This window comes from Alligator mississippiensis, chromosome 3, assembly GCF_030867095.1.
Source record: "Alligator mississippiensis isolate rAllMis1 chromosome 3, rAllMis1, whole genome shotgun sequence".
Classification (NCBI taxonomy): domain Eukaryota; kingdom Metazoa; phylum Chordata; order Crocodylia; family Alligatoridae; genus Alligator; species Alligator mississippiensis.
Window position 1 is genome coordinate 202,908,267 of NC_081826.1, and position 23,271 is coordinate 202,931,537.

The 23,271-nt window shown below is 46.3% G+C and overlaps 1 protein-coding gene across 1 annotated transcript; it reads left to right on the forward strand.

Annotated features, from left to right (window-relative positions):
• Window positions 1–3,256: 3,256 nt before the first annotated feature.
• Window positions 3,257–19,650, forward strand: IDNK (IDNK gluconokinase). The gene is made up of 5 exons (XM_006263724.4): window positions 3,257–3,422; window positions 5,611–5,641; window positions 6,047–6,133; window positions 9,783–9,826; window positions 18,573–19,650. Exons 1-5 carry the CDS (start codon window positions 3,382–3,384, stop codon window positions 18,922–18,924), a joined length of 555 nt encoding a protein of 184 aa, XP_006263786.1. The 5' UTR covers window positions 3,257–3,381; the 3' UTR covers window positions 18,925–19,650.
• The last annotated feature ends 3,621 nt before the right edge of the window (window positions 19,651–23,271 follow it).

Sequence of the window (23,271 nt, forward strand, 5' to 3'; positions counted from 1 at the left end):
AAGAGAAAATTGGATGCTTATCTTGCTGGGATCCTATGACCCCAGCTGACTTCCTGCCCTTGGGGCAGGGGGCTGGACTTGATGATCTTCTGAGGTCCCTTCCAGCCCTAATGTCTATGAAATCTATGAAATCTACAGCTTGTCGAATGAGCTTTAGATAAAGCACCCCCGCTGCCATTTTGAAGTGCAAGGATGCTGCTACATGAGACACGGGAGGCTGCTGGAGCACAGTAATTGTCATGCTCCAGCAGACTTGATTAATCGAATCTGCTCTGATGTGCTGGAATTACAGCACATCAGAGCAGCCTCCCTACTTATGTATAGGCATGTGTAGACACGCCCAATAGTGCCCAAAAGACAACTACAGCTGGGGCCTCATTGTGTAATGCAAAAAAACAAAAACAAAAAAAGCAGAAACTTGTCTTCCCACTTCTATACATTACATTTGATATAGTAATGGTCTTGTAATACGTTTAAAATGACTTCATCCAGCTTCTGGAATGAAGAGGTTTAAAACATCTCCCCATATCTATTCTGATATGCTGCAAACTATCCTGAGTGGATCAATATCAATAACAAATTCAAAACAACTGTCCTATTATTATTATTAATAACATCTAAAAGATATTCCTTTTATTATTTCACATTCTACTTGTATATGTAGCATACTGAAGAAGCATGTATATTAGTACACTTTGTTTAAAAACTTGAGAGGCATTTTTATTTAAAATACACTGCTAAAATGCATAATTTTAAAGCAATGATTTGTTAAAATACTAAGAAATCAATTGCTTAAGGTCAAATAACCATGACTGTAAAAGGGGCATTTTATTAATAAGGTCCAACAACCTTTTTGCTTATTAATAGATAACTCAGGATATCTAACCTAAAAAGCATGCTATTGCTATCTATCCATTGCTGATTGGTGTTATTGTCTTAAAGGCAGCAAAATTAACAGCATGATTCAGCTGGCAGGCATCTGAAACATGGCTTGTCATACACCAGTGACATCAGTATCTGATCACTTTTTCTGATTCTTTTTTCTGGACGTTCTTATCCTCTGCTAATTGGCTCTTTCCTCCAATTGTCCCCTTTCCCTGCACAGTGTCTTCACCTCATCCTCATTCATCACCTTTCCCTACTCCCTGCTTTTCCTTCTTCTTTCCCTACTCCTTTTTTTTCTCTCTTCCTAATAAACCCACTACTAATTAAAAATGAAATAGGGAAAAATGTGGAATTGGCATTACATTTGCAAATCATTACGTTGCTCCTCTGGATGTTTTATTGCTTTCCCCGTAGCCTTTTGTTTCCTGTCTGTTTATAGATTTCATAGACATTAGGGCTGGAAGGGACCTCAGAAGATCATCAAGTCCAGCCCCCTGCCCCAGGGGCAGGAAGTCAGCTAGGGTCACAGGATCCCAGCAAGATAAATGTCCAATTAACTCTTAAGGGAATCCAGAGTAGGTGCTTGCACCACCTCTGGCAGCAGTCTGTTCCAGGCCTTGGGGGCTCGGACTATAAAGAGGTTCTTCCTTATGTCCAGCCTGAAACAGTCTTCGAGAAGTTTGTGACTGTTTGACCTTGTCATCCCATGGGGCGCTCTGGTGAACAGGCGTGTCCCCAGATCCTGATGTATATTCCTTATATACTTATAAGCAGCTACCAGGTCCCCCCTGCTTAGATTGCAACCTACTTAGGAACGGGACCCAGTGTTTGTAAAGTGCCTGCAAAATGGGGTCTCAGTTTTACTTGAGATCCCCTACATGCTACTGTAAAACAGTCAACACCCCCGCCCCCATGAAAAAAACCCTATGATATGTTCAGATCTATAACTTTATTAATGAATGTTAAAAGTCCTAGTTGTTTACATGGTTTTGTAGAGGCTGAAGAGAACGTAGGACCCTGTGTATGGTAGCTACATGGAACAGAGTTCACGTGTCGATACAATCTAAGACATGCAGTTAGTCATGCAGCCTACGTGAGCCCATCCAGACATGCGTGGACGTTTGGTTCCCCAGGGACAAGTAGCAGTGACGCACCTTGCACCACCGTTACTTGTCCTCAGGGAACCTGTGCCACAGGTAGGGGAGGCTGGGGCTAGTGCTGGGCTGGCCCTAGCAGGCTTACTTGGGGTTCTCCCAGGGCTGCAGCCACATGGAGCCTAGTCAGCAGCCGCAACGCAGCTCCTGGTGGCCCGGCTCCTTTTCAGCAGCATGCACTGGCCAAGCGTGTGTTGCCCCGTTTTTTTTTTCCTGCGGGTTTTTTTTTACCCCTGGATATCCAGGGGGCAAAAAAACCTGCAGAAAACCCCCGCCGGCACAGTGCATGGTTGGACAGTACACACGTTGCTGCAAATGTTTCCAGCACCACATACCGCATGACTGTACTTGTCTGGACATGCCATACAAGGCTGATGTACTAGGGGATTAAGAAACTGGTGTATGAAGGGGTTAAGAAACTGCAATAACATGGTGTGATAACAGAGGTAAGGCTCCAAACATGGTAACTGCATCAGTACCAAGTTGCAAGGTGGCTAGACATTGTGAGACCATTGGTGACACACATCATTAGCAGTGCCTGGCAATTGTGTAGTTAGATGAATGAAGTGTCAGGAAGACAGGAGGCTGGACATAAAATCACAGGGCTCTCCATCGTCTTGTCTGTGAGGCTTGCCTGAAGAGAGCCCCACTGCAGACAGAGGCTGTAACACAGAATGCCCGTTGATAAATATGCTTGAAGCCGCGGCTCTGACTTTTTAAGACTGCAGCCCCCTGTCCCCCTTACCTTCTGTGAACAGAGAAACACATTTAAAAGTTGAATGTGCTTATTACAGTGCTAGCTGCCTTGCAGAGAGAGTCAGGCAGGGGGGAGCAGCCAGGCAGGGAGAGCCTGAGCCTGCCCTTATCTGCTTCTCTCCTCACACTGCCTGGGGCACCCTTCAAGGGCTCCCACGACACCTCAGGGTGCCTAAGCTGCCCCTTGCTTGACAAAGGCCAGTCTGAAGAACCAAAATGAGGGCTTGGTTTGAAGCTGGAGCACACCTCAACAGGTTTTACAGCAAGAGCTCCCAACACCCCCTGCCTGCCCTGCAGGAGCTTGTTTTACCCCTCAGAGCCCAGGCCTGCCAGCGGGGAGGCGGAGTGAGGGGGCAGGGGCTGCTGCGTTTGCAGGCCAAACCCTCCTGCTCTGCTCTCCCCATAAGCCACGACCTGCTCTTCAGGCCCCCTCGGAGCAGGAGGAGGCGACGGGCCGGGGCGGGCGCCGCAGGTGGCTGCGGGGGCAGAGGCCGCTCCCAGGGGCAGGGCCGGGCCGGGCCGGGGCGGCGGGGAGCAGGGAGCTGGCGGCAGCGGCAGTGACAGCGGTGCGGCGGGCGGGCTCGCCATGGTACAGCTGGTGGTGATGGGCGTGAGCGGCTCAGGGAAGTAGGTGTCTCTTCAAAGGGGACAGGGAGGGAGGCTGCCCGGGCGCGCGTTTGCTGCCGGGCCGCCGAGGGGCAGCAGGCGGGCTCCACCCGCCCGGGGCGGCGCCAGTGTCCGCGCTGCGGGGGCTCGGCCCCCCCCCGGCTCCTCCGCCGCCCGGCCGGGCCTCTGCTGCCCCTTTACTGCCTCTTCGTTTCCTCGTGCATCCCCCCCCCACTTTTTTTTTGCATTTTTCATTTTTTTTTTCATGTTTTAGTGTGTGTTTCTTTTTCTTGTTGATTTGTCATTTTTTCATTTACTTTTTATTTTACTTTTTCGATTTTTTTCATTTTTATCTATTTTCATTTTCCATTTTTATTTTTGCCTTTCATTTTTCACTTTCTCTTTTCATTTTTCATTTTCTCTTTTCACTTTTATTTTTGCTTTTCATATGTGAAAAGAGAAAATGAAAAACATAAAGAGAAAGTGAACAATGAAAAGCAAAAATAATTTTCACTTTCTCTTTTCATTTTTCACGTTTATTTTTGCTTTTCATTTTTCATTTTACACTCATTTTTACTTTTCATTTTCGCTTTTCATTTTTCTTTTTTTTTATATCTTATTTATTTTTTATTTATTTTTTAATCTTTTTATTTTGCTTCTCTAGTCAGATGTGCAGGTCCACAGAGGAGCTCCAGCTGCATGGAGATGCAGGACTCTGCTGTACAAGCAACCAGCTCTCCCGTTCCTCCTCTCTGGCAAACCACCTAGATAGGAATGATCCTGGTTCCACTTGACATCATTCATCTTCTTAGAAGTGCCCAATTAAGACCAGTTCAGTGCTGGATCAGGACCACTTTGTTTAAGTGGTTGTTCCATTGTCTCATTCTTTCCCCTAGAAAGGGTTTTCTGATTTTTCAGTCTACATTTTTTCTTGCCCTGTTTCACTGCAGGATTCCTAATTATACTCTCAAGTCATTTTTACTACTGTATTTACAATGGATTTGTACATTTCACAGCATTGGTAAAAGAAATATAGTTGGCACTTAACCAATGAATAATCCAAATTTGTTGTGGATATAATGACAAATCGTAAAAGATGAGACTCCTCGTGTCATCTCAGTCAAGATGGATTATTTCTTTCCATGCTGCAATATCAGTTGATGTAAAAGTTAAAAGCAGCTGATTGTAGGTGAAATGCTTTTAAAAGCCTGATATAGCCTGCTGCTTTTGAAGAAAAGCAAGTGTCTGTGAGTTTCTAAGTATTACCACAGCCTCTTGCTTCTAATCTTACTGTATAATACATGCTAAGAATCTGAAATACTGATTAATATTCTTATTTCACACTTTGTAATGTTTGGAATGATAGGGTTGTGCTGTTTCAAAATTGAAAACTTAAGTATTTCAGATCGTATGTTTCCAAACTGTGCCAGGCACTGTACAGGTATAAATAATGTCCTGTCCAAAAGACCTAGGGAGTTTGTTACATTATTAAATTCTGGAAATAAAAGAGAAATCCAGTACTTAGCCTGAACTATGTATTTTTTTAAATAAAAAAAGTAGTAAGGTGTCTACATGTGCGTTACCAAACAGTAACTAATCAGGCATAAATTTGATACCTGCATGATGTGGGTATCAAATTTATGCTCAAGTCAGCGTAAGTTGTCATATTTACTATGCAGAACAGGCATGCACATGTAGACGCACGCCTGTACTGTGCAGTAATTTTGGTTACTGTGCAGTAAATGTGAGTATGTAGAAGCATTCACTAAGTGACTGCGGTTGGTTTTTTTTGCTTTGTTTTTTAAGTTTCACTGGCGTACAGTAACATGCCGGGGAATAGAAGGAACAAAATGTGAGGACGATTTTCAGTTTACTGTCTTTTTGTTTACAGTCCTCTTCAGTTTAAAGTCCTTAAAGTAGATTGTATTTATTTCTGTAGTAATTGTATACATGAACATTCATCCAATACCAAGAGTATTGTGTTATGATTTTTGCATAGGAAACATCAGAATTACTAGGGCAGGTGGTTAGTAGCAATTGTTAGTGGCTGAATAAGAGATGAAACAGACCATTGTTGGGATGTACTGTGGCAATTTCTACATTTTTAGCAGTTCCATTCCCAGAAAGAAAGACAACGCTTTCCTTTTTTAAGACTAACTAAACACTAGGAAGTCATGTTTAAGTACATTTTCCCTGTGTTCTCTTACAGGACCACGGTGGGGTCACATCTGGCAGAGAAGGTATGGCTTTATGTTATTTTGTCAATTGTAGGACAGCTATTTTACTTTAAATAGCATTTCTGTTCTCTTCTAGCAAGTCATTGTTGAGTTATAAACTTTGTGATATGTTAAATAATATCCAGTTGCAAATCATTTATTCCATCTCCTCACAAATCAGGTGTATATAGGAGAAGCCATGGCGTAATGTAACATGACTTAGACTTACAAAGCAAGCAGAGTGGATTAACTTGTTATTCTTCTTTGTGATGATACCTAGCCTTTATGGCCAATATCATTCTAGAGAAGATGACTCATGTTGTGGTGCAAGAGGCCTTCAGGCATCCAATGACTGTATGTGTTGGGATGCTTTGTTGATAAACTACTGGGATACTGTGAGAGAGATACATAATTTTTTTTTTTTCTTAGCTGGGCTGGAAATCCTATGATGGTGATGACTATCATCCTCCAGAGAATAAAAAGAAAATGGCAGAAGGGATTCCACTAAATGACCAGGTAGTTATATATAATCCTGAAGGCAAAGATGTCAACATGTTTTACCTTTCTAATTCTTGAGAAATCATGTGACAGTGAATTGTGCTCTGAATGAGTTTGCAGGGCTCCTTGTTAGGGATGAGGGGGAGGGTTCTTTTTTCCCCACTTGTAAACTATTACTTATAAAATATCCCTCCCCAGTATGTGTGGTGCCGCATAAAAAGTAAAGGCATGCCCTTTGATCCAGAGAGTGTATATGTCAACTCAGGATAATATAAAGAGAGAGAGAGAGATAGGGTGGAGAATGAAAAAGGAAGGTCAATGTGACAACAGCATCAGGCTGTCAGTAAGAGATGAAAACATTTTGATAGTTGTGTTATTGGATTTGGGTGGGATTTTAAAAAGCACTCAAGAAAGAATTGGCCAAACTTTGCTCCCATCAAAGTATTGACTTCAATCCCACCATTAACTTTTCCTTCCTATCTCAGATTTGATGGCAAAAGCAGGTTTCTAGAAAGGATTTGAACAGTGCAATTGGAGAATAATAGAGGGGAGTCAAGGCAGGTGTCATCGTTAGCAAAGCTGAGGGGTTGTGGATGTATCCCAGAGAACTCCAGGGGGCTGCCGTATGCATATAGCCACAGGCTGTGGGACTTCCTAGAGTGCTTATCAAACCCTCCTTCAACAAGACAACTAAATCTTTTTGTGAGGAAAGGAGTACTAGGTAAAAGAGTGGCAGTGGTCAATGCAGAATAAGTAACTTGGCTGTCTTTCCTGTTTAAAAATATTTGTATTTTCTGAGAAAAATACCCAATTTTCAGATGTTTGTGCCATCTCCAGTCTAAATGATGAATGCTTTTCTGTCCCATAGAAGAGTAAGCATTTTTCCATGCAAACAAACCATGCTCCCCAGTCTGGGGACATCTGAAGAGAGGTGGTATGAATAACAATTCATACTTCCTGCTCCTACCTAAAAAAACCCAAAATATTTGACAACTGTCAAACAAACCAAATATTCACAGACTTTTACACTTCTGCCTGTACACTGAGTCACCAGGTCAGGCCCCTGCACAGATACAGATCTGCACAGGACTCAGAAAGGGTCTGTTCACCTGCATCATCATGTACAATCTGGGCACTGGGCCATATCACGTATCATCAGACAGCTTTGCTTAATTACACACATTAATATTAAAAAACTGTTAACTCCCTTGGAAATCCACTTCAGCAGCCTACCAGTGGCTAAAATAATTGCTCCTTAAACCTTTATTTTATGTACTGTTTCTTAAACTGGGTTCTCTACTCCAGGTCTGTCCACACCACATGAACAGATTAGCAAACTTAATTTTATTTTAATTTAAAGCATTTGTTAATCTCTCAACATTCTAGGCTTCCTCACAGCTTAGTGTTCACCAAATGTGTTAGCCAGTGTGTTGCTTCATCTTATTGCCCAGTTGAACAGAAAAATCATGCAGCAGAAGACCTTTCAGTAGCAGAACAGTTAAACTTAAATAGATCTTCAGTATGGTTAGCATATATGGAATGGGTAACTGAAAAGTTTAGGAAATTACAATAATCTGAGATCTTTTATGGAAGCCCCCTCTTGTCCCAAAACTGCAGTCAGTTCCTGCAATAGCCAGGAACTATCTTCATTACTCTACAGGCTGAATTGGGATACCCTTCAAGGGAAATTGAGAGATTAGAAAGTTTCTACATGTTTGTTTAAAACTAATCTCTATTTAAACCTGGGGAGTTCATTGGAGTTAGCATCTAGAGACAGCTAGTTTAAAGAGCAATAGAGCAAAATGCTGTACAGAGAAGTTTAAGACATTATGCACTGGTACATGATGCCACGCAAGTGCCGTAGATACAGGTGTTGTGAAATTATGGAGGCCTACTTGAAAAAGTATAGGCAGGAAGAGGTTTTGCAGTGAAGAGGGTAGCTCCCCTTACTCTTCCATGCCTTCATTTAGTAACACTTGTCCAACATTTCCTAGACAGAAAGGTGAAGCTTGAGCATCCATTTAATGCTGAGCAGTTATGACAAAAGCTTCAGCAAACTTAAAGCTTAAATTGGATGATATTAAGCAGCTAATTGATCATTTTTATTGTATTTGCCTAGCTTATTTAAGCCAAGTGAACCTGTCGTTAGAGGGTACCCCTTCACTGAGCAAAGGTGCTGTAGAAACATGGCAACAACTGAGTTTAGTTCTGATTGCCACTGACATAAATATGATATAAGTTAATTATCACAGAGAAGTGAATTTAAGTCTGTTTCAGACACCGTAGGGCAGTTCCTGAAAGCCTTGCGTATACCTGATCCAAAGCATGACACATGAATACTAACGTGTTAAGAGAATAAAAAGGTGGGAGAGGTGAGGATGCAAAAACACCCCTGTTAAAACAGACTTAGCTGTTCAATTTATGAGATAAGTAGAGAACAAAATTTCTTGTTCTTTGTCTAAGGTTTACAAACTATTATGTCAAACCAAATAATACATATGTTTGGAATAATAAAGATCATTTCCATCAACCTTTTCTGGCCACCCTTCACATGCAATTTAAAGTAATTAAAGCCATCAAAGTAGATAAAAGCTCACTCCTCCAACTTTCACACAACGATAGTATTTCTGGATACAGAGGCAAGGGGAGTGAGACTGGAAAACTTTATTTGGTACACTCTTAATATATACTGAATAAAGCAGGGGTCCCTTGGAGAATGTAGTATAGGTTCATATAGATAGAGGTAGAATTACTAATAAGTATATGTGTGTGTAGATATGTAGAAATGTATCTGTATGTATGTATGTATACATATATGTATATACACATGCACACACATGCTCTATAAGCAATTGACAGATAAATACCAAGGTATACAATTACTAAGCAACTTTAATTCTACTGTGCATGAACATGCATAAGTTTGCGTGTAGAATTAAAATTGCTTAGTAACTGTATATTTGGTATCAGAGCTGACCCTAGGGGTGTGTGGGGCCCAGCGCATATCAGCCTGTGCGGGAGTGGTGAGCAGCCAGAGCGTGAAGGCGGTGGTGCACGGTGACCACGTGGAGTGGTGACACCTTTGGCGGGGCCTGTACAGCACTGATCGCAGGGCCCCCTAAAGCTCAGGGCCCAGGGTGGTTGCCCTGATTTGTCGCCCCACTCGAGGGATTGGTCTGCTTGGTATTTATGTTTTAGTTGCTTTACTATAACGCAAATAGCTTTACATTAACAGATTTTGTAAATAAGCTGTCCATTAAATATATATACATACCTTGGCAATCAAAGGCCTGGAACTAAAATGATGTAGAGTGGTATTTTAATTTATTGTGTTTTCAAGTGTTAAGAATTCCTATTCATTTCCTGGTAAATTCACTCTGTTCTGGTACTATGTTCTGTCAAAGGAAGTTTATGTAACTGAGATGTGCTTTTGGATTTTGTGAATGAAATGAGAAAAGGTTGGTCTTGGATGTAGAAATGGTCCTGGGTCAGTTTGTTGATTTGGCTGCAGAAAGAAGAAAAGTGGCCTATTTGTGTTATCACAACTAAAAAGAAACTGAAAGAGATCTAACAGGTTTCTGTTGGAATCTAACTGCTACATGGATAGTAGAAGCAACTATTTTAAGTAACTTCAGAGAATACTTAAGTTAACTTGTTTTGTTTTTAGGACAGGATCCCATGGCTTTGCAAATTACATGATATATTAATGAGGTAAGAGAAACTCACTTACAATAAGGATGCACTGTAATGATGATTGGCCCAAGACAAATGCAAGGATGTTTTCTTTTTCCACTGCATTCTGGGAAACAGGCGTATTTAGCCTTGTAATCATATTACACAGTTAATAAAACTATTCTATATTCTGTGAGAAGCTTTAATAGTTACTGTGCCTGCCTCTGTTCCAGGAGGTGCTCCCGGGCAACTCTTGCGCGGGCGGCTGACCGGGCCTGCCCTGCTCTCGCTGGGGAGTCCCTGGAACTCGCTGGCCACGGTCGTGGCTGGGCCTGCCACAGGGGTGTCCCCCTCGCTGTGGCCTCCAGTGCTGAAGTGCCCCGGGCGGGCTCACACGGGGCTCCGACCTCCCCTACACCCCGGCCAACGCCACCTTGGGTCGTGGACCTTTCATCCCTCGTCCCCGAGCGAAGACTGAGCGTCGAGGGCCCTCTCCGCCCTTTGTGACTCTCTTCCCCAACACCCCGCCGGGACCTCTTCCCGGTCTTCCCTGGTTCCCTCGCCGGGTTCCCTCCGGCTCTATCCCGGTTCCCTCACCGGAGCTCCCGCCGGCTCCAACCCGGTTCCTTCACCGGGGCTCCTGCCGGCTCCAATCCAGTTCCTTCACCGGGGCTCCCGCCGGCTCCAATCCGGTTCCTTCACCGGAGTCTCCCGCCGGCTCCCCAGAGCCTCTGCCAGCTCGTCCCCCGTTACCTCACCGGTGAATCCAGCTGGCCCTCTCTCTAGGCTCCTCCTCGGGGCTTCTGCCGGCTCCCGCGTCAGTTTCGCCACTCTTCTCCGGCGGCGCGGCTCTCCCCGCCTCCGTTGCTCCTGGCGCGGCTGCAGCCTGTTCGGCCCACGGTCAAAGCCCCTTGTGGGGGCCCGGTTCCACTCCCGGGCTTCCTCCCGGGCTCCGCGTCCTCCCACCGCGCGCCCCTTCTCTCCTCGGGGCCGCCTTTTATTTCCGCGAAGCGGCGCCTCTCGCTGACTTCACTCCGCCTCAGCTGTATGAAAGCGCAGCTAACGAGCCGCGCGGGTGGTTCCCCGGCCTGCACGCCGCCACTGCTCCCCTCTCCTGCGGAGCATACATAAGTGTTCCCCCCGGCCCTGGGCTGGGGACTCCCTCTAGTCCCGTTGTCCCTGGGACATAACCCCCCCCTTAAGATGCCTTGGGGCACTGCTTTGTTTCCCCTGCGGGTCGTACCTGTAGGGTCGGTCCACCCTTTCCCTGGATCCTCTCGGTCCCCGGCCTGGTCTTCATTTCCACACCTAGATAAGAAGTCCGCCATGGTGTTGGTTTTCCTGGGTTGGTATGTGACGCGGAACTTATACGGTTGGAGCGCTAATGCCCACCGGGTGATCCGCGCATTATCGGACTTGGCCGTACTTAGCCACTTCAGTGGAGTGTGGTCCGTCACTAGTGTGAATTCTCGGCCCATCAGGTAGTACCTGAAGTAATCCACCGCCCACCGAATTGCCAGGCACTCGTGCTCAATAGTGGCGTACCTTTTTTCTGCCGGCAGTAGCTTGCGGCTCGCATATGCCACAGGTCTTTCGCCCCCTCCCTCTTCTTGGGTGAGGACTGCGCCCACCGCCGTCTCCGAGGCGTCTGTCTGCAAGATAAAGGGTTTTTGAAAGTCAGGGGTATGGATTATGACGTCTTTGCATAATGCCCTCTTCAACTTTTCAAAACTTTGTCTCATCTCCTCCGACCACCTGACTACTCCCGTTTTCCGCCCTTTGAGGGCCCCCGACAGGGGTGCTGCTAACTCTGCGAAATGGGGTACGAACCGCCTATAATAATTGATTAGTCCCAGGAAGGACCGTAACTGGCGACAATCTTGTGGGGCCGTGAAGTTTTGGATAATTTCTACTTTGTCGGCCAACGGTTTAATTGTGCCCCTGCCGACCAAGAACCCTAAATATTTTGTTTCTTTCTGCGCAAAAGCGCACTTCCGAGGATTCGCGGTTAGGCTGACGCATCTCAACTCTGTGAGGACGGCCCGAAGGGCTCCCACGTGTTGTTCCCACGTCCGGGTGTATATGATGATGTCGTCTATATACGCGGCCGCATATTCGGTGTGGGGCGCCAGGATTTGATCCATCAACCGTTGGAACGTTGCGGCGGCGCCGTGCAATCCAAAAGGCATCCTAACAAATTTGTACAGCCCCCACGGGGTGCCGAACGCCGTTTTCTGCCGGTCTCTCTTGGCTACCGGAATCTGCCAATATCCCTTGGCCATGTCAAGGGTCGATATATACTGTGCGTCTCCTATCTTTTCCACCAGCTCTGCCACGTGGGGCATGGGGAATGCATCAAAGACCGCCATGGCGTTCAAGCGCCGGTAGTCCACGCACAGTCTTAATGATCCGTCCGGCTTACGCACAGGTACCAAGGGGCTTCTCCAGGGACTTCTGGAAGGCCGGATAACTCCTAACTGCAACATGGACTCAACCTCCTTGCGGATCGTTTCCAGGAGATGGTGGGGAATGGGTCGCCATCTCTCCCTTACTATTGCTCCGGGGGGTGTTTTTATGGTGTGGCACGCATCCCGAACCCAGCCGGGCTCTTCACGAAAGACCTCTCTGAATTCGTCTATCAGGGTTCGGGCCTCTCGCTGTTGTGCCAGAGTTAATTCCTTCCCCAGCCTGATTGGGGTATCTTCTGGAGCAGGCTCCATCCCTCTCTGTGGCCCTTGGGGGCCTAGTTCTTCATCCTCAGCCTCGGAAAAGGCTGCTCATCCCTCGGGATCCCGCCATTCCCGCAGGAGGTTCACGTGGTAGATCTGTTTCTCCCGGAGGTGTCCAGGTCGGTGAACCTCAATCTACGGGCCCCACCCGGCGGAGGATCTCGAACGGCCCTTGCCACTGTGTTAGGAGCTTACTGGTGGATGTAGGGAGTAATACCAGGACCCTCTGCCCCGGTTCGAATTCTCGCTCCTTGGCCCAGCGATCGTACTGACCCTTTTGGCAGGCTTGGGCTTCCCTAAGGTTCTCGTGGGCCAGGTCCTGGGCCAACCTAATCCTCTGTTGGAACGTCTGCTGGTAGGTCCTCGGCTCCTGGGAGGGCCCTTCTCCTCGCTCCCATCCTTCTCTTAGGACCTGTAATAGGCCCCGCGGGCGATGCCCCAATACCAGCTCAAACGGTGAAAACTTTGTGGATTCTTGGGGGGGTGTCCCTGAGAGTGAATAGTATTAGGGGGAGGAGGAGGTTCCATTTCCGGGGATCCCCCTGTATGCACCGGCGCAATGCCCGCTTTATGGTTCCATTAAGGCGTTCCACCAGCCCGTTGGTCTGGGGATGGTAGACCGAGGTGCGGAGCTGCTTTATCTGAAGGGTCCGGCATACCGATCTCAAAACTCCCGACATGAAATTCTTCCCCTGGTCTGTCAGGATTTCTTGTGGAATCCCCACTCGGGTTATCCAATTTATTAGCTCCTCCGCAATACGCGGTGCCGTCACTGTTTGCAGGGGAATCGCCTCCGGGTATCGGGTGACATAATCCACGATAACTAGAATATATCGGTGACCCGAGCTACTGCGGGGCACAGGGCCCACGACGTCTAACGCGATTCTCACGAACGGGGTGGTAATAATAGGCATGGACTGGAGGGGGGCCCGAGGAGGGCGTTCGGTTCTTGTCTTTTGACAAATGGGGCAGGCCGCACACCGGCGGGCTACTTCCTCCCTCATCCCGGGCCAAAAGAACCATCTGCTCACCTTCGCGAGGGTTTTGTCCCGGCCCAGATGCCCCCCTACTGGGCTCGCATGCGCCAACTGCCAAATAGCCTGGCGGAATTGGGCGGGCACCACTAGCTGTGGGCCCTCGGCCTCCTCCCCCCGTCCCCCTGTAGGCGGTACAGGAGTCGATCCCTTACCTCAAAGTGGGCCTGTCCTTCCCGTGCCGACGTAGGGGCCCTTTGGGTACCCTGGGCCTGCTCTCGGAGCGCCCCAATCTCCGGATCCTTTTCCTGGGCGTCGCGGAACAGGAGACTACTTGTGAGGTTGTCGAGGTCCAACATATTCGCCTCATCAGTTGGCCCCTCGTCTTCTTCCAGCTCTCCCAACCAGCCCTCTCAGCTCTGGATCCTTTTCCGGGCCGCTTCTGCGTCCCTTACCCTGTCCAGAACGTCATATATCGGTGCCCAGTCGCGCCCCAGGGGCATTTCACAGGCTAACCGGGGCACCATGCCCACCAGGAGTTCTCCCTGATGTTCCATTACCTGTAGGCGGACCCATTGGCGCTCGGTCTGCTTCGCATCCCCATGGAGGCAGGCAATTCTCACGGGGGCTGCTGTCCTCCGACCATGCGGTGGCATCAAATCCTCCCTGATGAGGGATTGGGCGCATCCCGAATCCAAGGTAGCTTGCATGGGGCGGCCTTCCACCCACGCCGTGACAACCGGGCGCTTCCAAGCCGCGTTCCCTCCGCCGACCACATAACTGCAGTCCATAGGCTCGCTGAGGTTTTGGCCTCACCACCGCTCCGCTGGGGCTCTTTTCGGTTATCGGGGGCCCATCGTTCCGTGGCCTACCGCGGGCACTCTCTGGAAAAATGGCCCTTCTGCCCGCACCGGAAGCACACCATATCCCTGGGAGTCCCTCAATCGGGTGGACGTCTGCGTTCCGGTTCTCATGGGGCCGCCACCGAGGGTCCCTGGCTCCTTCTCTCCCTGGGGTAATATGCCTCCGAGGCAGTGAAAGCTTCAGCCAACCTCAGAGCTTCCTCACAATTCCGTGGGGTGTGCTGCCGGACCCATCGTTGCGTCCGCTCCTCTAAGTCGTTCTGGAACTGCTCCAGGATGATCTGGTCGGCGAGGGCCTCCCGGTCCTGTTCCGCTGGGCTCACCCACTTATCCAGCAAGTCGCGCAACTGTTGTAATAACACTCTTGGCTGTCTTATTTCGTGGCCCTTCTTAGCTTGGAATCGTCGCCGGTAGTGCTCGGGGTTGATCTCTAAGCGATACAAGATGGCCTCCTTCACAGACTCGTAGTCCAGGGCATCCTCCCTCGACAGGGCCCGATACGCGGCTTGGGCCTTGCCCACTACTAAGGCCCCCAGCTGGCTGGCCCAGTATCTTTTATCCAACCCTATCACGAGGGCATGCCGTTCAAAGGCCTCAATATACGCCTCCGGGTCATCCTCTTTGGTCATCTTGGGCATCTTAAAGGATGCCAAGCTGTGCTGGCGCCATTCTTGTTGCTGGTCCAACATCTGTTGCTGTGCGCCCAGAATCTGGGTCAGCAGTTGCACGTTCTGCCTGAGCATATCAACGGGGCCTATAGCCAGGGCCTGCATGTCGGCGTAAGTCGCCAGGTCGGGGTTCTCTGTCATCCCACCGCTGCCACCATGTTGTGCCCACCTCTGTTCCAGGAGGTGCTCCCGGGCAACTCTTGCGGAGGCGGCTGACCGGGCCTGCCCTGCTCTCGCTGGGGAGTCCCTGGAACTCGCCAGCCACGGTCGTGGCTGGGCCTGCCGCAGGGGTGTCCCCCTCGCTGCGGCCTCCAGCGCCGAAGCGCCCCTGGGCGGGCTCACACGGGGCTCCGACCTCCCCTACACCCCGGCCAACGCCACCTTGGGTCGTGGACCTTCCGTCCCTCGTCCCCGAGCGAAGACTGAGCGTCGAGGGCCCTCTCCGCCCTTTGCGGCTCTCTTCCCCGACACCCCGCCGGGACCTCTGCCCGGTCTTCCCTGGTTCCCTCGCCGGGTTCCCTCCGGCTCTATCCCGGTTCCCTCACCGAAGCTCCCGCCGGCTCCAACCCGGTTCCTTCACCGGGGCTCCCGCTGGCTCCAATCCGGTTCCTTCACCGGAGTCTCCCGCCGGCTCCCCGGAGCCTCTGCCAGCTCGTCCCCCGTTACCTCACCGGTGAATCCAGCTGGCCCTCTCTCTAGGCTCCTCCTCGGGGCTTCTGCCGGCTCCCGCGTCAGTTTCGCGGCTCTTCTCCGGCGGCGCGGCTCTCCCCGCCTCCGTTGCTCCCGGCGCGGCTGCAGCCTGTTCGGCCCACGGTCAAAGCCCCTTGTGGGGGCCCGGTTCCACTCCCGGGCTTCCTCCCAGGCTCCGCCTCCTCCCACCGTGCGCCCCTTCTCTCCTCGGGGCCGCCTTTTATTTCCGCGAAGCGGCGCCTCTCGCTGACGTCGCTCCGCCTCAGCTGTATGAAAGCACGGCTAATGAGCCGCGCAGGTGGTTCCCCGGCCTGCACGCCGCCGCTGCTCCCCTCTCCTGCGGAGCATACGTAAATGTTCCCCCCCGCCCTGGGCCGGGGACTCCCTCTAGTCCCGTTGTCCCTGGGACAGTTACTGTCATAGTAAAACTGGCCTCTAAAGAGTACCACTGTTGATAGAACTGTTTGGGAACTAGTTCTTTCTTTGCCCTGCATACAAGAACTTGACATTTCTAGGGGTTGATTCACTAACAAACCTGACATCAGTTATGCCTAATGGATGCACCCACAGAAAACAGACTGTATTAATTGGGGGCAAAAAATTCTAAAATGCTGCAGTGACTCTGGAAATTAGGTTCCATTGATTTTCCGTCATTGGAAGCCCAGGTCATTTCTGAGCATGGAATTGAACCTCTGAAGTCACTTAAGTGTTTTCATTACTTTTATCCTTTGTGACTTCCTGCAGTGGACACAGCTGTTGTTAAACCTTGCAGATATGCAAGGAATAGGGTCCATATTGGCTACTTGCCTACTGAATATAAGCCATAGAAATTTTTAAACAGCACAGATGGTCGCAACTGTGACTGATCCCAACATGCTTTTCTAGTCACAAAAACATTTCTGTGATACTCCTTGCCCCTGTTTTTACTCACACCATGAATCGAAGAAGGAGGGGGAACAGAACCAACAACAGTCCCTTTACTTTGGATACTCTAAGGGTGCCGGAGAGGTAGTAGCGCTTCTTTGATCCCAGTATGCAAGTTTAAAAAAAATAAATAACCATGACAGAAAGCTTCATCAAGATAGTCACTTCCCTGTGGGCCATTTGAAACTTATAGTCACAAAAATACATTTATTCTAAAAAACTCTGCAACATTACACTTATAATCAATTCTGCAAAGTGGGTTGCTGGTAACTGTTGTCTCCAAAAGCAGGGTTAACTCAGATACCATTGTTAGCTCAAATAACATATATGCAGGGATTTTTCTATTCTTGAGCTCTAGTAGATTTCTCTTGAGTAAGTAGCTTTCCAGCTGAATCAATTTTTTCTCCTGCACATATGTATGCCAAAAAAAAAAGTGTTTTTTTGTACACAGTGTCATAATTGCCCAAAGTCATCAGCAACCTGAAGTAAGATTTTTAATAAGCCAAAGGCATTATTGTCCCTGGGCAAGCTGTTCTTTCACTGTGCTTCCCATATTACAGCAGCTGACTGCCTTTTTAATAATTAAGGACCAAATGTTACAGCAGAGGTTCAAAAGGACTTCAAAGCTGGGAAACTGCCATAAAAAGCCTGCAGAGAAACTATTCTCTCTGTGTACTGTTGGGCAGTGCTCAGTGGTAGGTTTTTCTGCATCCCTGAACAATGAGAAACTTTTTAAAAACAGTGGCCAAAAATCCCATCACTGGGCTGGGACTGTACTGCTTACACTAGCAATAGGTGTTCCTCTACAAGAACTCCTTGTCCTGGTATAGGTAGGTTTTCTCTCTCACTCCTCAAAGAAAATCCTCTTTCCTGTGGTTTTGTACAGTCGTCAGTATTTGGCTCTAAGCAGCAAGTGGTTCTGCCTTGTTGCAGCAAACTGACCAATTTTAAGTACTGTGGAATTTGACTCGATTTCTCTTATCTTGGAATATGATCCTTGTTTGCCCTCTGGCGGGCCTCCAGCTGGGGCCACTGAGAAGCTTGAATGGATCCAAGCTAATTTACAGAAGAGGTTGTTTGACTGTACCTTTTGCACAGTCTGAATTTAAAGAACTTATAAATGAAGCTGGAATGGTCTTGCAGAGGTGAAAGTGAGGTACCGCATCTTTTTATCCTCTTGGGAAATCAGGACCCGTAACTGCAACCCAAATTTAACGGAACATATATACATTGAGAGTAGTCACATTCACTTACTATTATCTATAATTGCATCACAACTTGACTGCAGAATGTGTGTTTACTTTCACCTGAGCAGATATTTCAGTCACCTGTTTGCTGACTTGAAGGTTGAGTTTGTGATTGCCAATATGACTGGCACTTTTAGGAAGCTTTCAATTCCTTGAGCAACTTGGAAGACTGATGAGTGAGGATACATGCAACTTTCCCAGTAATATTAGATGTAGCAGTGTGGTTAAGGCAAACTATTTAGTTTGGTGCCTTCAAAAACAGGTTTTGGCATTTTGCATGCCTGTACATTTAAAAAAAATAAAACTATGTACTGTTCATTATAGACTTACGATCCAAACAAACATTTGCAGTTAGCCTCAAGCTATTCAATAGCTTTCTTGTTGAGCACTTAAGGAATAGGATTGATGACAGTCCTTTTGGAAGGACGGTGGCCATTAGGTAGGCTCCAGAAGCTGGAGATGATCCCTATCAGGATTAAATATATATTTTTTAAATCTTGTTTTTCAAACAACAACACAAGAAAAAGTATTTCAGATTTGATCCGAGAGATCCCTAGAGCTGTTCTATGCAAAGATGTATTGGTTTGCCTACCCATTGCTTCTTGAGGCCAGTCCAGCAGTTTTGACTACACCAAGTATGGGCATGATGTTTTTGTTAAAGTACTGCTCACTGTTGTCTTCTCTTGGTAGGGAAGAGTCATCTGGACAAAATGCCATTCTGGCCTGCTCTGCTCTGAAGAAAATGTATAGGCGCATATTAGTAAGTGGAACAGAGGCAGCATATTCTAAAAACGATGAGTTAGAAAAACAAAAAGAAACTGCAGCAGGGAAGATCCTCTTTATTCATTTGGATGGACCAAAGGAACTCATTGCTAAACGCCTGGAGAAGAGGAAAGGACATTTTATGCCGTCTGAATTACTACAGTCTCAATTTGATGCTCTGGAGCCCCCAACAGCACCAGAAAACTTTATTACTATCAGCCTGGAGAAGTCGGTTTCAGAAGTAGTGTCTGAAATTGTGAAATCTCTTCCTTTAAAGTGATACTTTTTCAGAGCACAATCTGAATTAAACAAACATCAGCTTTCTTAGCCATGTCAGATTTGTGAAACAGCATTTTAATTGCTTTCTCAAGGTAATCAATACAATTTGAAATGCTCATTTAATTTTCTTGGTGAACTTTCAGGGTGCTGCAATCCTAAAGCCTGTTTTTGCTATTGCTGATATTTCTGTGAAAGCAAGTTCAAACTCAGGTGGAATTCTCAGAAGCTGTCAGTATTGATCTGACCCTTCTCCAACATCTGTCAAAGTTAAGACTTCCATTAATTCTGATGCAGACCAAAGTCAGCACAGAGCACTTTTGAAGATCCTGTGAAGGGTGATTAGACAGAGATGAGAATGTTAACCCATTTTCACTATTTTTCCCATCAGAACAGAAGTTGGCCTAAGTCATCACTCACTACCATAAAGTAATGAAATCATCAAACTATTTTTAAGAGGAGTTAGAGTTCTCTACTAGTGCAAGGAAGCAAGAGACCAATGACTGGGCTCTTTTCCTGAAACTACCATTGGCTTATTGCCTCATTTTGAACAAGTCTCAACTTCTGTGTCTGTGTCCTCAACTGAAATTACTTATCCCCCTCACAGGAGTGTTGTGCATCTTCACTGATTTTTTCTTAAACACTGACTGCTAGTTGGAAAGAAAGGGCTTTGCAACTGCAAAGTATAATTCTATCTACATCTTTAAAAATAAACTCTTAAGTGACCTTGCATAGATGGTGAACTAGTGTCTTTCATTTGCAAAATTGAAGCATTGAGGAAAGAATGACAAAACACTGGTGGTTTTTCAACCTTTTTATATTCAAGGTATCCCTCAGAAAGTGCCAACTCTTAGCTTTCACTTATTTTTGACTATGGAACAATAATAGAGAGCAACTATAGAGTTAGGACCAGCAACTCAGAAAGACCACACCAGGTCAGAATATTTTCGATGCTATGAATATCTATTTGAAATTTCCGGGTTTATCTTGTGAATCATGTATGGGTGTTTGCACACCTAGCAGTACTAATATTGTGCAGTACCCTGGGGCACCCTTGAAAAAAAATCTCATGGTACCCTGGTTGGGAGTCACAGCAATAGACATGCTGATGAAATGACAGAGAGAGAAAGAGGGAGAATGTGTCAGCCAATGAAATAAGATTTAAATACCATTGAGTTCACCAGTTCAGGAGTGATAGATGTTCCCACTCTTTGGGGTGAGTAACGGGTAGCTAAACAGAGTGATTTTTTTCTGGTATTCTTTCTCCCTCTCCCTCCAGCTTCCAGTGTTAAGATTACATTAAAAACTGTAGTTATCCTGTGGCAAGATTCAGAGGTGATGTGAGGAAAGGCAAGAGTGAAATAACCCTCCTGTGTAAGGGAGTCTCACTTGAGATTGGAAGCTGTGTATTTCTGCCCACAGGCCATCTTTAGATTCTGAATAGGGACAGCGTGCAAGAAATCCAGTTTCTTAATTTCTAATATTCTTCACCATCTAAAATAGTGGGTTACTTAAGAGTCATTTGGTGTACCTACCCAGCAAGGCTGTAAACCCTGTTAGAGTACATCCATTCAGAAGGAACTTTTAAAAAAGCTTGTTTACTTCATTGTAATTTGCAGTGGATTATGTTCCAAGTCATTATTAAAATTAAGAATATGCCCCTGTGGCCTCAATATTGCATATAGTCATGGACAGAAATGATCCTACTGAAGTCAACAGAAATATTCACATAAACCATGTCATGCACATGTGCCAGTCTGCAGAACAAGGGGCTGAGAGAGCCAATCCAATATATAGTCATAGCCAGATATTTTTTATACAATCAAATAGCTAAAAAGATTAAGGTAAAAATGTACTTTCCATTTCCCATGCTTAGTTTTGCATATACAATTTTTTCCAATTACAATGATGTAATTCACTGTATTTAAAGATAAAACCTCATTTAATTTCTTTTAATTAACAAATAGGTTCAAAATCCCCTTTGCCATGGGCTCAACAAACCCCAACCTTTATTACCCTCCTTGACACCTACTTCAAAGACCTTGTCAGATGCATTTCTCATGAGAGTCATTCTTCAGGTAAAGTACAACTGGACAGAACCTTTCTGACACGCTGCTAGCTATGCATTACCAACTTTAATTGTCTTGTTGCAATCTTGTTTCCTTGATTAATAAGATTGGCTCACTTCCTTTTAGGTGAGGAGAGTGACCCTATAAGGGCCCCTTCAGAAAAAAAAAAATGTCCAGGTTGTTAATTCAGTTATTATCAGTTACAAGATGTTTATACCTCATTTCTCATCTTCTAGTACCAACCAGATTTTCTCTTGTAGTTGTGGTGTGCTACCTCCTTTGCAAAGTGGTGTGAGTGAGCAACTGGAACAGCAGTGATAAAGAAACCTCACTGCAGCCAGCAGATCACAGATTGCTACACATCCGGTGGGTATTTTTGTCTGCCAATCTCAGAGAGCCAGACAACAAATGGCAGAGAGATGATTCTTACTGCACTGTTATCTCTAGTCAGCATTCAAAACCCTTATTTCATCCCAAAAATCTATATCCAAACCATTTAGTTTCAGTGTGAATGAGTCCTAAACTAACCCCTGCTTCATCTTACATTTTTTTCTATACATCTTGTACACAAAGAGCTCAGGATTAGTCAGTGAATCAGATAAAGCTGGCAGCCAACTAGGTTCCATGCAGATTCCCAGCACCCGTATAGTTCAGGCAGCATTCAGATCCCAAGTTTAGTTCAAGCCCATCCATAGTTTATAGACTACACTGGTCCTCCAAAACAGAGATGTTCAAGTAAATGGCACCCTCTTGTGGTGCTTATGCTAGGTAAAACTTACACATAGCTATCACACATTCAATCAGCAAACAAATAGAGTCTAGTTTCTGGCCACTGGGCTGTATAAGAACTATATTTGGTTTCATAAAGACTGAAGGAAGTAAACAATTCTGTACATTTAAATATAATGTATTTATTGGAAACTGCTTACATCAGATCTCATATGTGATCAAGCCTCCAGATTAACCTTTAGCCTCCATAACCCAAACAATACGTATTAAGACACTGATATATGTGTATACCAAGTTGGGCTCCAACACCCATAGACAGGCATCTAAAATAATCTGATTTTCAGATGGCACCCACAAATCACACTGACATTAATAGGACCCAAGCACCTTTGCTAATTCAGCCTCTTTAAAGCATCCACATTTGACAGTCTGAACCACAGGTATTTCCCTATTAAGACCAAGGACATTAATTGTGTAATGAATTGGTTACAACCCCCCACTCTCAGTTTCCCAGCACTTAAAATTACCCTTCCTAGACTGAGGAAACTTTAAACACCTGATTGCACAAATTAAGTCATGATGTTCCTTGCAGGAGAACACTCCCTGCTTGTTTGTGCTCTTTTATTTCAAAGCAAATGATTTCTATTCCCAGATCAGTTGTCGACAATAAACAAAGCCAACTGTTTAAGTGATTCTACCTTTAACATTATAAAGACCAGGTGCCGATTCTGCTATTGTAGCTCACTGCTTTCTTCTGGTATGTCCTATTAGTTCCCAGTTGAAGGTCATACAAACACCCAGTTACAGTTGAAGATGAAACAAGATTTGCAGTGGCTTAATTCTGCTGATCTCTGCAACAGCCAGAAATTCCCAAGCTGTGATTTCTGCCACCACTCCCACAGCTAAATTACCTTGGACTCTTTAACTCTGCCTTCCAGTCTCATGCTTCACAAGAATGAGGTTTGTAGTAGGCAATTGGTCAGGTACTCAGAGCCATGCTTAGCGTAGTTTGTAGCAGCAACAGAAGGAATTGGGACAAGCAACATTCATCTGTCACAACAGGGCTAGGGAAGAGTTTGTTCTACTGTCTCACGCAAGGTGAGAGCTGGATCTGGGAGAAGAGACATCAGGACCTCTCCTAACAGGAAAGCTGCCTCCAGCTGGTACTCTCACAAAAGGAAGTGGGTGGGATGTTTTTTTTCTTTACAGGAAGCAGGCAGCAACAAGCTTCCTTTCTGTCTTTGCCTTCCTCCTAGGATTACTATATGTCCAGGTTTTCCTGGACATGTCTTCTTTTTGGGTCCTTCGATCTCTGTCCGGGCTTTTTTTTTGGGGGGGGTTAAAATATGAACAAATGTCCAGGATTTTGCCCTGCTAGTCCATTTTTGCCATCCATGCTGGTAGGACTGTATTTCCCAGCTTGCCCTAGCAGCATGCTTGTTTACCAGGGATCTGGGTTTTCTGTTTGCTGAGGAAAAATGCAGATTTTCCTCTTTAAAGGAGGAAACCAAGGGTATCTCTGCAGGCTGGCAGCCTTCCAGCCTGCAAGGAGG